General features: G+C 46.2%; 1 protein-coding gene across 1 annotated transcript; it reads left to right on the top strand.

Annotated features, from left to right (window-relative positions):
* The first annotated feature begins 5,801 nt into the window (after window positions 1–5,801).
* LOC146191395 (uncharacterized) lies at window positions 5,802–12,243 on the top strand. The gene is made up of 3 exons (XM_084600315.1): window positions 5,802–5,840; window positions 6,436–6,688; window positions 11,366–12,243. Exons 1-3 carry the CDS (start codon window positions 5,802–5,804, stop codon window positions 12,241–12,243), a joined length of 1,170 nt encoding a protein of 389 aa, XP_084456441.1.
* The last annotated feature ends 4,090 nt before the right edge of the window (window positions 12,244–16,333 follow it).

Raw genomic sequence — 16,333 nt, forward strand, 5'->3', positions numbered from 1 at the left:
AAATATGAAAGGCATCATTTCTGGTTAAGGACCATGCTAATTTTTCTCATTACCCACCGCCTGTTTGATAAATAACCCCGAACAGGTGTTACCTAGAGTACCTTTGACAACCACAATATTGATCGGTACGCCGATAAAGCGTTCATCTTTAATACACGTCCCTTTGTAGCTTACATGGTTGCATAAGTGAAATAAAAATGTTATGTAGCGGACCTGATGTCACGACAACTGACAAAAAGAAATAATTCCAGTCCCTGCCGCGGACGGCCAGCGCAACGCATCACTTGACAGCGAAGAGGACAGTCTGACTATGTTAGAATAGATAGATTGCTTCATCGGCTTCTTGAATCTTTAATGCATGAAGCACAGAAACCCGTATTGAGTGATACAAACAACTCGAAAAGGCTTCAGCTTGAAAAGCACTGCGCCGTTCAGGCTGAGCAAAATATTTCTGTCTGAATAGCTAAAATGGGAACACTTTCAATTGCCTCATTGTTCATTTATGAAAACTTTGCTACTGATAATAAAGTCTGCATTCAAACGAAAACAAAGCGTGAAAAATCTTTTTGTATACACTTTTGAAAAAAGGATTCAAAGTTCATTTAGTTCCTGTGCACCACTTCCCGTACGCATGCGAGGGCAGGCTCACACACGCGGCGTTGTGACAGCGGTGTTTCATTAAACTTCTCAGCCCAGTCGTTTCCTTTCGCAAAAGACTGGACGAGCAACGCACTTCTTTATCGTCCTGAGTGGCCAGTTTACAACTTCCTGCACGGTGTTCAGCTGCAACACATGCCCTCACCCTTGCCGGCTATTTGAGCACAGGAAGGAAGATGACAGGTGCCAGCTTTTTCCCCTTCCCTTTTCCTGTCATTTCGACAACCGTCTCTCACTGCCCCTTTCTCTTTTCGACCACAGAGCCGGGCGAAAGTGACGAGACGCATCCGTGACTTTTTTGTATTCTAAGGAAGGGGCCTGGTGCTCTTGTTTCTTTCCAGACAGCTCAGTGCTACTAAAAAGAGCAAATCGCAGCCCAGTGCGCGCGCTGCGTGCTGTGTTCGTTGTGCCGCGGTTTATAAATAGGTGCTCCTTGCCCGCGGCGCGTGTATGCACGCGCACTGTTCACGTGGTACACAAGCAGGAAGCTGACCTCCGAGGTCCGGTCACCGGCCGGTGTCCGCCGGAGCCCGCTCCCTTCTCACGATGCGCCCACGTTCGCAGACGTGCGCGAAACGCGCCACTGTCATTTGGACACACTCCGCAAGCAGGAGACCTCTCCGCGACCTCTCCCAGGTCGGAAACCCGCCTCCGGCCGAAAGTTGAGCTTACGTTTCATGCCCGCCGCCATCTCTGGGAACTGTCCGCCTCGGCTATATTGCGACTGTCGGACCACGACATAGACGCGAACGATCCCTTTCTGTCCGGCAAGGAATGATGCAGTAGCCTCCAGGCCTTGGAACAGAACGCTCTCAGTTTTGTTTACGGGCAGCCTATTTATAGAGTGAGCTCTCGAACGGTCATCACCGGTGTGTGACATCCAGCGGGGAATCACTATAATACGCCCGTCCCCTGGGCCGCAAGAAACGTGAAGGCACAAGTCGTTTCAAATTTAGAAGCCAAGATTGGTTGTGCGGAAACGAGAAGTCGTTTCACTCTCGATGGACACCACATCGACCGCGCCGTAAGGGGAGGGAATGAAGGAAGAATGAGAGGAGCCTTAAATTTATCGTCATCTCTTCGCAGGAATCGGAGCCGAGAAAATTGAGCTGCTGTAATAGCTGGTGTCCCTTTGCTTGAGCGCCAGAAGCAAAGATCAAGGTTGTGAATTAAATGGAAGAATTAGGGAAATAATTTTATTGGCAGTTTTAATTTCGATGCCCATGATGTCCGCGGAAGGTGAAGACACGACTAGCTGCAGGCCCTCGTTCTCGTCAATTCAGCCAGGAGGCCTCCGCAGATGAAGGGAATTTTTATGTTGAGGGCAGGCAGGAGCGACTGAACAAGATAAGAGAGAGTTCTAAGTCGGCACCTGGGGAATAGTAGTTTGCGCAGAGGGACAGTGCCTAATTTTGTATAGGTTAGCCATGCGGGTGTAAAGAGTGTTTTGAATTGGATTCTAAGACCTTCTCGGGATGGGAAGGACGAACGGGGCGGGAGAATATCAGAATTAGCTTGCCAGAGATTTAGTAACGTAGACGTTACTGGTTTACCGGACCCCTCATATACGCTGACACAGCGGCAGCGATTGCCCTCACCCCTATCAATGCGTGTGCGAAGCGGGCGTCCGGTAAACCTGTATACGTCACAGCTAGTACGTCCCTGGCAAGCTAAATCTCCGTATTTTATAATAGCTATAAGTGCGATCGCATGAGTGTGCAGTGTAGCATGAGCAGATAAATGAAGGGGAAATGAGGGTGCTCGTTATAATACATGAAGGAAAGAAGCCAACAGTCGGCGAGGCCAAGGAAAGCATTGGGGATTGTACTTTGTCTTTTTTTTTTTAATTTTTACTTGGATAATCACAGAAATTGGTAATGTAATCTGTTTAGGGGAAAGATAATTAAACTCAAAGTAGAAGAAAAAACAATCTGCCGATGGTGGGAACCGAACCCACGACCTCCGAATATCGCGTTCGGTGCTCTTCCAACTGAGCTACATCGGCCGCTGTCCCCCCTGCTACTTTCTTTGGTATTAATGTTGTCTGTATACGAACCTTGAGAGTGTTCACCAGCGCTACCCACAACCATAGCGGCGGACGTGGAACGTCCAATGTTACCGCCAGCGTCACGTAGAACGTGATCAAGAGTGAGGGCGAAAGCTGTGCTAGAACCCTCTTACGTTACCTATGGGCTGAGGCATTTATTGGTGAACACTTTCTTTATCATCACTGACGGAATTGACTATTGGATAACTGGTGCCTCGAAAGAAATTTCACTGGTGAGCTATTCGTTACACATTACCTGTGATTCCCCAATGGCCAGAAAAACATCGATCACTTAAGACATCCTGTTGTAATTGCATGACTGTATCATCTACAGTGCCATGCGGAATTCCAGCATATGGTTGCTATGGTGGAAAAGCTCTGAAGGTCTCCCGAGACTCCGTGTAGGCTACACGTACAGGCCGAGGAAGGGAAAGGGGGTTAAAAAAGAGATTAGATGGCGTGGATTTGTGGCTGAAAATTATAGCAAGGTTACGAGAATACGTTGTTAGTGAATCCGAAGGGACACATTACGGTATCGGATTGTTGCCGTAGATCTGCTTCCCATCGCAGGAAAGGTCGCCTTTCTTCCTTAGTTATGTCCAGCGACGGATGCTCGTTGTGTGCGTACGCCATCGGACAACTTTAAGAAAGGTCGCGGATGTATTATGTGGAATCGGGAGGTTTTTAGCGTTAGACGCATGCGGGAAGGAGGAGAAACGAGTGAGGATGCCTTTGCGTTAATGGGGTTTTCGGGGGAGGACCCCCTTGTCTTGATGCATGGGACAATGTCGAACTATCTACCGATCTGCATGTTGATTCAGCAGTGTTCATAAAGTGTGAAAGAGGCGGCTGTCAAAAAGACTTTGCGTATACAGGACCGTAGGGGGTGGGAGGAAGGGGAATCAGGATGAGGTTAGCTTTTAACAAAGAGTGTTTAGCTGCGTTATACACCTGCCATAAGAACACTTTAGATTCTCATTGAACTTGATCTGTATTCAACTCAATGCAGGTCGAGGTTGCCACACGTCAACTTTCAAATACAACCGAACCCGAGCCTGCTTGGGTCAAAGCCGCTTCCTCAAGCGCTCATGAGTTTTCAAGCATAATCTAGAACGGGCGTCGCCACCCCTGACGTCATCTAACGCACACGAAGGAAATTTCTCAATTATCATTCAAAACGGCTGTGTAGCATCGGATTCCTCAATCCTTATTGAAAGCCTCAATGCAGATCGAGTTGAATGAGGATCGAAAGTGTTCATATGGCAAAGGTATTAGATTGGCGTTGTTAGGTCTGTATGAGTGACGTGTATGAGGTTTATGAGATTTGCGTTTTATTTTGCTAGTGCTTCTTCATACGCTGAGCATTCCCTGCGAATCTGAAGGACAAAATGCCAAGCCACCTAAAACACAATTCGCTTTGCTTAGTCCATATATATTTTCTTTACGCAGCTTTTTTGTAAGTCGACACTTACACAGAAGCACTGCACTGCGGACAGAAGACTTACACTTAGATATTTATATTTGGACTGCGTAATTTTAACTAGGCCGCGCAGTTTCATCTGAGCGTAATCTTTCAAAAAGAAAAGAGAAAAACAAAAGGGCAGTGTAAGTACATCGCTACTCAATCTGGATAATGAAAATTCCCCCGTTTCGCTTTCTCCCGCACGGTGTGCTTGCTATTATATTCGCGACTCGGTCGAGCCGTATCATGTCGCAGCCTGAAACACGTGGAAAGTAGAATTTGACACGCACGCCAACGAAACGACTCAAAGGTTTGGCAGCGGCTTCATCTCCATTGATCCGCCACTCATTTTCGTGTGCCCCATTCGCCCGAACGTGTCTGGTCGATCCGCGTCGCATCGTTGCAACCGAGTAGGGCTTGGTGACCACGGGAGTCGGCACCGCATTTTCTAGGTGCGCTGCTTGTCCCGGCTCTATGTTTTCTTTTTTTTTTTTTTTTTTTTTGGTTGGCGGCGCTCGGTAGCCACCCCAGGAGGCTCCCCAACAATAGGCCGGCCCAATCAACGTCGACGAGGGTGTGGAGGAGGGTGTCTATATATGGAAGCCAATTTTGAGGTCACACCGGGCGCAGCGGGGCTGACCTTCGCCCCTGTCGGCTGGCGGCCACAATGGTAAGAGCGGACGGCTGGACCCTCCTCCGTAGCCCAGAGTCACGATGCTCACCTCGCCGGAGATAGAGCCCGAAAAAAAAACTGCTTCCTCGCTACGAGAGAGGGGAAGAGGTGGGTCCCGTAGAAGCATATAGGTAGAGACGTGACTTTTCTTTATACCCTCCCTCGTGGCTGGGCCTCCATGCAACACGCTCTCAATACTTTCTTCGACGTGGCCCTTTGTTCCTGGTCATTAGGGGTAATGAGTTGGTGTAATCCATAGCCCCTGCCCAGTTTAGCCATTCGTGAGTGCAGGAATATCTGTGCAATAATCCTGTACTCATGTATATAGACTGGCATAGCTATAAAACCTATTTAATTTACATGTGGTCCTTGTAAATAAATATAGTTTCAGATATTATTTCTTTTCTTCTCGGGACAAGAGAACAATGTGCACAAGCGCCACTTCTGCCGGGATTTGTGTTCTAACGCTGCAACAGGGCAAGCCAACTACGAATTTCAGATACAACAAACAAAATCAGCATGGCCAGCATATTTCTATCAATTGTGCTACTGTACTTACCTCATCAGAGTCATTCGCATCGATTGCACTTCCCGAACGCAGCAGCAAACCTCACGTGAAAAACAAAAATGAACATGCAGAGCTTATGCTGCAGACAGGGCATGCAGCGACGTCGTAGACAAAGCCAGGAATAAGCAGCGTTAGGCTGTACCTCAAGAGTTGTATAGTCATATACTGTTTCCTTATGTTTCAGCAGGGAGTTAGCCAATCCACATCGTTGAGGCAAGACAAAACCACATGCGTATACTTTATCGCCATGATTAGCGAACCTGTTTCAAGACTTTAATGTGCGCTTTCGTACTAATTTCAGGTCAATAGAGAAACTGATGCCGCAATGCGAAAGCTGGAGGAATTAAAAAAGTGGGCGATGATGACCATAGATAGAGAGGTGAATTGACACAAAATGACAAATGTGGCGGCTAGCAGAAAATCACTGCAGGAGGTCAGCCTGTATGCTTTGCTAGAATCCTGATATATGTTGTGCGTGAACTTGAAGGTATTCTGGACGTTGAAGCTAAAAGTAACCAAAGTTTTGAAAAGACAGAGTGTAATAGCCGAGTGAAACCAGCTTAGTTCTGTTAAGAGTCACGTGGTTAAGTGTGCAGTATATCGCTGTCACCAGGTAAGTAAATATTTTGAGGATTTTCTTCTGGGACAAGCAAACAAATTTGCCTTATTGTATCTTAGTGAAAACATTTCAACAATCTGTTCTTAAGGCCGAACTTCCTCGCTGACACTTTATACCTGACCCGAATATCTAAGCTGGTAAAACAACAACAATAACAAAAGCAATATATATTAGTCCATGTGAATATCAAATTGGCTTCAGTGGTTTCACCCTGCTTGCATAATCCGTGTCCTTGTCTTTATTTTTTTACTGTTAGCTGTTTTTTATGTGGGACATACTGTTGGAGCAATAAGAAGCCCTCTCTGTCTATTAAGCTGAGCGCTGGCTTCTAAAATTCAAAGAGAAGACGGACGTCTATAAAATATTTGAGTAGGCAGAGTGTATACCTTGATGACATTCTGACCCGCAGCACTGCGTCGGCGCGGCACTGGGAGCGTTCCTGTGGCTGGTGTTGCTGAGCGGCTGCTGCGACGGTTACCCGGGGACTTCCTCGTGGCAGGTTCTGGCACCTGGCGAGACTAACTCCGAGCCCAAGATGGCTAAGGCGTTCGTGGTGCACCTGCCCATCCACACGACACAGTTTGAACCCGCCGATGAGCAGCGGCCGTCGCCAGCAGCTGTCACTGCGGCGGCGAGTTTCCAGACGTACGGCCAGAATCAGGGTTCGTTGAAGAAGCGCTTGCGCCGGCGCCGCCGGAGAAGGAAGTACTTAGCACGCGGTTCCACAGAGCCCGGTGCCACTCGAATGACTCGACTGCGAGTGAGGAACTCGACAGGTTTAACGAGACAGCCCGCAGAGCTATAGACGCGTTTGTATCTGCGGACGAAAACCTGCGCGCATACTCGCAACGGGCAACTAGCAAATTGTTCCGCGGGCCCTTTTTGGCGTAATGATCGAAGCACTTGTCTCATGTCAGGCTACAAAACCCTACTTGTCACCACAGGCGTCTAGACCCGGGATACTGAAGGGTGCAGTATATGTGTCATCTATTAATTCCCGCTGGCGTTTTAACAATGCTGTATAATACTCCTTAGGTGTCTTCATTTCAGTACAAGGAACAGCGTTTTAAAAAACGGGCAAAACTAGTGTAATAAGCACCCTTCCTCGTATCAAACATCCTCCAAAAATATGGCCCGCTCGGAATTCGCAAATACCTTGCTCCGAGTTCATATTGGTATAATGATTCATTTATTACAGAGACGGACTTCTTCAAGGTGCCAGAATTTAGATTAAAAATTATGCATTCAAGCCACAGCTTTCAAGAATTGTTCTTATACATGTCCTTGAACAGGTTCAACATGAACATGAACAGCAAGCTTGAGCTTGTCCTGTAGCCGCAGATGTATGCCAGCCCTAATGCATCTGTACTGAAAGCACACACTTTACGTCAAGCAAAAGTGCGCTATGTTGCAATAGAAGCAATTTACTCTCATAACGCCCCGTCAATTCTTATTAGAATTTGTCTCCTCATGCTCGACGCCGCTTCAGGCTAGCTAAACGCATATTGCTACTAGTGTGGCTCACAGAGCGACTTATATATTGCACACACATATATAAACAGTCCATATCTTGCATACTATTTTCACAATCGTAATATTTTTAGAGCATATATATATATACACCGTTGTTTACGTCGTTTAAATATCCTGAAACCTAATCCCTACATCGTAAATCATTAACAGTATTTTTATACCACTCACCAATGAAATATTTTTGCATGGTATCAGTACCTGTGTTTTCCCTGCATTCCGATAAAATAAACCCAATCACTATTTATACAATCAGATTTCACACAAAAGCATATCTTCATAATTAAATTGAAAGCCCTATCCTTCACGGCACGAGGCAGTTTTATAGATTTATTCATCTTTCGAACTTCGCCAATGCTTTCTGCTAACGTGACAACATTCAATCGCCTGCACTTGGCGTCTTGCACAAATTGTGCATTTCATCATTGGTGTTTGGCGATATAGTTCTCGTGTATTTTGGGAAATAAGCACAGTGACTTTTCCTGAACTAATTTAGGGTTGAAAAAAATCGCCTGAAGGTAATGTGTTCGCATAAGTGTGTTGTCAACACAATGCTGTACTGCTGCTTCATAACGATCTCGAAACATTGTTGACAGGCGGTTCATTCATTTTTACACGTATAAACAAAATGCATATTATGTTTGTATAAACTTGCCCAGTGTTCACATTTTCCTAGCAGAGTATGAAGGTACTTCAAAATGCAAATAAGCTTGAAATCGAACTATGAAGACATTATGTTTGCCCCGGAAGAGAGTTGTAAAAATCTGACATAAACAAATAAAAAAAGATTCAACAGAGACGTTTTCTAGAGCACCGTTCATTGGTTTAACAGCCCCGTCAAGTACGAAACACGCAAATGGAGTAATCAACCTCAGCGTCTGTCAGCTAAAGGAAACAAAGGGCAATTATTTTTGCCCCAGTTGCGTAACACCTCTGTCTTAGCTGTACCAAGTGCTCCAATTATGCGGTCAACGTATGCATCTATAACAGAAAAGGGGTGAAAACGGCAACTTTTTTGCAGCCTACGTGTTCCTGGTGCACCAACGACGAGATAAACTTCCTTTTCTAAAATCGGAAAGGTGTAAGAAAGATAATTCCGTATTCCACAGGTGTACCAGCTCTACCTACTCCCAGGTACACAAATGGCGTAACCACCATCGGCCATTACACTGAGAGTGCAGAAGGTATACTTCTGTAGAACAGAATACTGGTATAGCAAGTCTGTCAAGTATTAGAGACCCAAATGCTGTGGTAAACCTAGGCTTCTAACACCTACACGGAGAAAAGCAATACTTTCAAAGCCCTTGGGGAACCGCTCTATCCAGTGCTAGGCAACCAAATGTTTGGGAAAGCACTGAAAGCGAGAAGAGGAATATTTTCGTGCTCAGTTTGTACAACACTGTTCAGTATTGGGCAAGCAAATGGCGTGGTCAACCTAGGTCACTATCACTTACAGTGAGACAACATATATTATCACAATCCAAAGTATTCTGCCCAGTATCAGCTGACCAGATATTGTGATCGACTTCGGCATCTATCACCGAGGGCAAGAAAGCCAACACTTCTGTAACCAATTGGTATATCACCTCTGCCCAGTGTACCAGGCGCACGAATAATACCTTCAACCTCCACTTCTATTATCGAAAGAGTAGCATGCGAGCGTAACAACTTTGCCGAGTACCACGCACAATTAGCGTTGTCCACCTATATATTCACCTCAAAGTACTAGAAGAGCACTAATTTTGTAGCCCCTGGTCCAACGGCTTTGCCCTGTACCAAGGGCACAAAAGGAGTGGTCGACCTCGGGCTCTACCGTAAAGAAGGAAAGCAATGCTCTTGTCATCGATACCTATGCGCATAATCTGTGGGATTTAGCTGTTCCCTTCAGGACCAAAGAATCACACGCTGGTGGCCTGCTGTCCAAAGGACGAGTAACAGGGGCCCCCAGGTGAGTTGATGCAGGCAGAAATCGAGGTGAACAGTGCATTCAAAGCTTCACTGCTCCTAACACACAATAATAATAATAATATTTACTAAATCCGCATAACTTTACGAAGGTTATTGTGCTGGTGTCAGTTATGATCGGTGCAGAAAGCAAGACGCAGGTCCTGTCAGGTGCACTGGTCCACGGTCTATATCCGCGCTACTTAAGACACTTTTGCTACCCTTGCAGGCCCAGTTCCTGGAGGGGAACAACCCCCTTCCCCTACCCCTGCAGCCTCAAAGATGCCGTAAATATCTCCCATTGCAGAGAAACAGCCCTGAGGGCGGAATACTTTTGACAAAGGCTTTACATTGCCAAATTCGCAGATATTTTCCCACACACATGTACGTAAGTGGACCCTGGTGCGTGTCGGCCTTTTATTGCGGCCACCAGTATACGGCGCTCTAATAAGAATGGCTTGCATGCGGCAACACGGTTAGCAAAACGGAGCACAGGGCGTGGCTTCTATTATGCAAGCGAGTGACAAGCAGTTTAGAAAGATAAATACAAGCACGTTTCTACCTTTTTCCTCGTCGCCAATACAGAGTCCCTGTGGTGTCGATGCATTTTGTGATGTCATGGGAACTATGAATGAGCACTAGCTAATTCCGCAGCGAAGGTCAGTGGAGGTGACACTGTGCGGATTGAATTTTCACCGTGTGTCGACATCCAAAATGGCAGTCATATCGCGGGTTGCAACTTTTTGGGGGATATCGCCCTTTCATCAACTGAATAGCTTGTGCATGGCTACGATTTCGGTGAGGCGAGAGGGTAGAAAGGAAAGGAATTTGGGCATACTGGTATTGCAGAAAACTCGTATTGGTGCAGAAAGACATTCACAGCAAGGCCCTCAGGCTAATGTCTCCGACCAATACATCAGTGAAAAAGTAATGAAAGCCGAGATTCTTACATCGAGATGCAACGGTGTTGAGTAAGAAAGGCGGAAGCCTGGGAGCGTGATGAATTCCCGGGACTGAGCAAGAATACACCAGCAGAGCATCGTAGCAAAGTTTAGTTACGAAAACAATCGAGCCGCCGAGATAGCGTTATGGGGCAGCAGTACGTGGTAGTTGCATATTGGCACAAGAATAAAAATATTTTTGAGCATTCGTTAACAACTGTAATTCGTGGATACCTTCCCGAAGTGCACGACATATGAGTATGTCACGTGCGATCCACGGGATAGTAGCTCCTGAGTAAGTTTTAATTTCGTATTGAACTATTTCTAGGTAACTATTTTACTGCAAGTGGCACAGAATAAGAAAAAATGACTCTACAGAAATGGGCTTGCGTTCAGGACTTCCTAAAATTATTTATATGTTAATGAAGAATGTTATGATTCTGGGATTTTTTTTTTTGTTCTCATATGTTGGCCACTGCCTTTCATCAAACCTTAAGGCAATTGCCAGAATTCACGCGCCCCGCTCCACTTCCTGCACTTACTTTTCTTTTTTCAGGCGACTAGTGTACGTGACCATTAAATAGAGTATTGGTCAAAAGTTCTGAAGCCAAGATCTTTTCGTCCCAGTCGCAAAATGGAGCCGTTACTACGACAATAAAAGTCCAAAAGGCTTCAAAAATGCTAGGATATGGTCTCTTATTAGAGCAAGAAAATATGGCAAAGCATTTCACGGCCCTTTAGTCTTTAACAGTGCCGTCAAAGCTTGATTTCATGGCTGATGTGAAAATATTTTCGCTTTGGGAATTTTTACTAAGACTGTACCTGTAGATTTAACATAATAAATAAAAAACCTCACCTGCAACCGTCCCGTTTCACCATAATAACGACCACATAAAATGCTTCTTTTCCCCCTGGCGTGGGCAGTTGGCCGTGAGCAGCTCCAGACATCCGAAGCAGAAGAGCTCAAGAAACTGGTGATACTATTGCGAATCCCTCAGGAACATCCAGTCATATTTCAGCCGCCACCGCCGCCACCCGAAGAAAAGCGCCAGCGCGAGCCAGACAAGAGGGCCTATGACGTCCACGTCGACCAAAAGTTGCCCATCATCCTGATAGCTCTAGACAAGCCGCTCGCTTCTCATGCCAAGGTGCAGTCGGTGTCAGCATGGAAGGAGCCACTACCCAGAAGGCCAGCTTCTTCCAAGGAGGACCGCAGCAGCGGCAACAGCAAGGAGTCCTGGAAGCCTATCATCTACCCAAAGCGGCATCAGGGTACGCCCCCTCCGCAGCGCCACTGGTCTCGCTGGGGTAAGAACCTGGACAGGCGGACGCTGTGGAGTAAGGAGCAGCAGCCAGCGTGGAAGCCTTCCAACCCACCAGCTGACAACGTGCCCCCAGCGGACCCAGTTAAGGAGAACAACGAAGGCGGTTCCAACGAAGCCAAACTGCTTCTGCTGCTCGTCCACGAGAACACTCCCGCCGGCGGCGGAGTCAGGAGCTGGGAACCAGTTCAGCAAACCTTGGACGCGCCAACGACTCAGCCGTGGCGACAGAACATCAAGCACCAACAGCAGCATCACACGGACGCGACGCATAAGAGTTGGAGGCCCGCGGAGTCCTCCTCCGCTTCCTGGTCGCCACCGCAGCCCAGGAGCTGGCAACAGCAGAAGCAGCCGACAGGGCCGTTCAGGCCGCGGCCAGCCGTGTGGCATTCGGGAGTGCCCACCAACGTGCCGCGCGGGCCCTTCAACGGCTACGTGCAGAAAAGAAGCTACGACCATCACGCCCTCCATCGGTACTGAGCGCGTCTTGCGACCTTACAGCGTGCCATGAGGGATATATACCGGTCGTAATACTCAGAGTTCATCTCCCTTGTTACCTCTGTGCGCGGATGCAGCTGCTTTACTGATCAAGGCCTAACGTACGTAAGGCGCTAGCTAATGCCAACAGCTAAGCTGACCAAGCTTAGTAAAACGTGTGTCTCGGTAGGCAGCTTCATCCAGCGCGGACGACTTGCACGTGATGGCTGTTCATTTGCATGTTCCTTTGTACATATAAAACCATTTCTGGCGGTGCCGGATTCACCGCGCATGGTTTCTTGAGGCGTGCGCGCGCATCGAGCTCACTCATTAATGGCGCGTGGCAGGAACATCTTCTCTCCAAGGTGGAATGATTTTCATGACTTTTGTAAATGAACATTTCGTTGTAGTAGATGGCATGTTAACATTTGAATAAAGGACAGTGAAAACACCAGTGAAAAGCGCTTGTCCATTTTTGTACGGTCGTCGTTCCTTTTTTCCCCATTTCTCCAGAACACGCAGTTTGTGTTTCTTCTAAGCCAGCCTCGGTTCGTGGCTTCAAACACAGACGGTACGCTCAGCAAAGCATTATTCGTACTTCGATGGATGCGTGTCGAAAAGGAGTTACGACTGTTATCCTTTTCTATCTTGCCATGTCTAAGTAAAATAACTACATGAAGTCATTGTCTCAGTGAAAAACGTCCACAGTTAATTACGGCACTCTCTACCGCGTAATTGGAACTAATCGTTTTTGCTATATACTGAGACGAAGAATTTGAGCGATATTTGTAAATATGTATGTGAAGTTACAAAGCGCATTTTATTTCCTTGTGAGCGAAAGAAAATTTTTCAGAAGAGAAAGAGGAGCCACTCGTGAGAGAGCGGCGCAAGATGTGGCTCTTCTTTCTCTCCCTTTGAGAAATCACTTAGTGCTGCAGCACTACTACCCGCATTCTCACACAAACCCGATGTCTGCAGCCGATTTGACCTTCATTACTACCCGCATTCTCAGAAAAACCCGAGGTCTGAAGTCGATTGGACCTTTGATCTTCCCGAGGGATTTAAGATGTCCACAGAAACAAGTATGACAGATACTGCGCTTTTCCTTTCCTGTAAACCAATTGTAGAACACCGTTGAACGGAATGCTGGCTGTGTTCGATAAGGGGCGCACCATGTACAGTGTGCATCAGGAACGATAAGGATTTCGCATTTATAGACTGCAGACTTTGCAGTGCTTTCGGAACGGAGAAGCACGTGACATGCAATGTGTGGTCTGGAAGAATGGCCGCCTGAATAACACAGCAAAATAACGTTTATTAGTTGAGACACACCAAACACAATCTTAGCAAAACGCCCTCCTGCTGCACGATGTTCCGTGATTAACTGAGTTAAACCTTCTGTATTTTTTTTCGCTCGTGTCTTTATCGTAGCTTATGACTCTCTTTCGCTCTGTTTCACCACCAACAACGGCTAAGTGGCTAAAGTACGTACGATTTATTTTTTTCAGGAGGCAAGGAAAATTTCTCGGGAGAAAAAAAAAAAAAGAAGAGCCACGATGAAGAGGCGCACAGAGCTTGTGGCTCAACTTTCTCTCCCTAGAAATTATCTGGCTCGTAACTGTCTTTTGTGCGGTTACACCGATAGCAACCACAAAGCTACTCTACCGCCGAACGAGTCCATAAGAGCTGCAATCCATAACCACCATACTGATGCTTGCCCGCCAGCAGAATAGATGTATACCTTGGAATAGGTACTTATCGGTGAGAGAATTTAAAGAACTTTCCCGAGTCGATTCATACTAAGGGATAGAACGAGCTGCCAATGTCTTGAATTGGATGGTGGTATAACGTATAGCCTTGAGATCTATAAATACCGAAATTGCCACAGATTAAGACGTGTACTGGTCATGTCGACAGCAATATTTTGTTTTATTTTTAATTTTTTTTATACTTCTCAGCGACCAGAACACGTTGTGTAAATAGCTAGAACCATTACAGGGACGCCTTGATGGTAATCCACCCATAGTTTCGCAAGGCCAGAACTATAGAGGCTAGAAGATTTACCTTCTAGCCTTTATACCAGAACAGGTTTCGATAGGGACATTGTGCACAGTTTTTCGTAAGTTGAACCAAGGATCTTAAAAAGCGGCTCACCGCAACTGGGTAAAGTCAACGGAATGTTTCACGCCGTGTGACGCTCCTCAAGGCCTTTTTAAATTACTGTTAACTTTCGGTTATTTTCTAAATTCCGAAATCATATTTTTTGTCGTATTTTACGGCTTTCCCTTAAATGCTAAAAAATGACCATGTAGGAAGTACGCTGGCAGCAAAAATTGAATCGGCAGTTTCTTAATCACCCCTACTACCGAACCAAACGTTCTTGACTTTGCAGCGAATAGTAAATGTTCCGGATATTGATCTTAGGTAACAACTAGTTTATTCGAATTTAAAGCCAGTCTGAGGAGCGCTGCACGATGGTAAATACACGTCAGTGGTTTCATACTGATGCAGTGTCCGATTCTGTATAAACCTTAGCTGCAGCTACGCAAACACCCTAAGAAAACACGCACGTTCCTTAGTGCTCCTGTTCGCTATATAGCACGACTGCAGTCGTTACGTCAGTGCATGTCAAGGAATATTGCTACAGTTCTCGTGTGACAGACAACGTAATACTTGAATATAAATGTACAGAGATAAAGATTCACACAATATAATTCTGAGATATATGCCATATTTGCAGTATGCAAAGTAACGCTCTAAATTTGGCGAAAGCTGTCACCCTGCCGCTGCCAGTCCTTCCTTAAAGTTAGTGACCTATAACTAGACCTGGCTTCAACAAAGCACCGGCTTTGCAGGTACCAAATTTTCAATACAAGAAATCGGCGATCAAGCATTGTCTCTAGCCAACTCAACGCATATACGCCGACACGCAAAAGAAAGAAAGATCTGGGGCACTTGGGCTCGGCCTTCTAGGGCATGATGTATCCGCATCCTAAAAGCGTGTGTATGCACTTTAATTGCTAACCCCTTAATCCCTAATACCTCGTTTTTGCTAGAAACATTTCACGTACACGAAAATAATCACAAGCTGTAAATCGCTTGAACATATAAGAGCCCGTCATATATTGCAGCATCTTCAAGCTATAAATTTTTTTGTTAAATATCCACAGAGTTTCAAGAAGAGTAGTATGAACTAGAGTGCAACATGGATCTTAATCTACGACCAGAGCCGGGCCCTGGCCAGCCGCTTTCAACAAATTTCCACTAGTGAACCGCACAGGTCTGAATCTGAGGCCCGGGTCGGCCCATGCCAGTGGCTATGAGCCCGGGTTGGCTGAAATATAGCTGTAATTAGCCCAAACCGGAAAGCTTGGAGTAAACCCAGCCTAAGCCTGGCCCGGGCCCGTCTCGGGTATGCCCTTGCAACAATGCATAAGTTAGATTGCTCGCTGTGCACTCTTACTACAAGAATAAAGAACTATCCGACAAAGAAAATGAGTTCGCTGGAAAGCTTGAAGAAGTTTTCAGCGCACAAGAAACCTATAATGAGTTTAACAATGATCTCGCAGATGACTTGATATTGCACTGTAATTAGAACGCCTTTGTGTTTCACCTCCATCAAAACACAAAGATGATCGTGTGTTGTGCGATGTCGCCGCATGTTAAATATTCCCAGGTGATCGAAATTATTTCGAAGGCTTTCTCCCCGACTGCAACGATGCCTCCTTCTTCTTTCAATCCTACCTTCTTCCTTTCCTTTAAGACGCGGTTCGGGTGTCCGCCGAGAAGTGTGACACTGAGACTTTCCCCACCCATTTGCATTTTATGTTTACTGAGTATGGAATGCTTTTAGCTTCCTTTGTGGGCGACCATAAGGTGACGTCGATTTAAATCCGAGAGCCAACATCAGGCACTAATATTTCGTAATTCTGGCATCTATTTGCTGCCATCCGGGCACTAATTTCTCTTCATCCGTCAGCCGAAACGGGGACATAAAGGTACCGAACGAGATTTAACGAGATGAGTTTGCCGCTCTCAAAGGCTTCTGCTTTTTCTCCAAAGAGGGCGCCATGGTTCCACAGACCAGAGAGAA

This window comes from Amblyomma maculatum, chromosome 4 (assembly GCF_055883805.1).
Source record: "Amblyomma maculatum isolate TAMU_Amacu chromosome 4, ASM5588380v1, whole genome shotgun sequence".
NCBI classification, from domain to species: Eukaryota; Metazoa; Arthropoda; class Arachnida; order Ixodida; family Ixodidae; genus Amblyomma; species Amblyomma maculatum.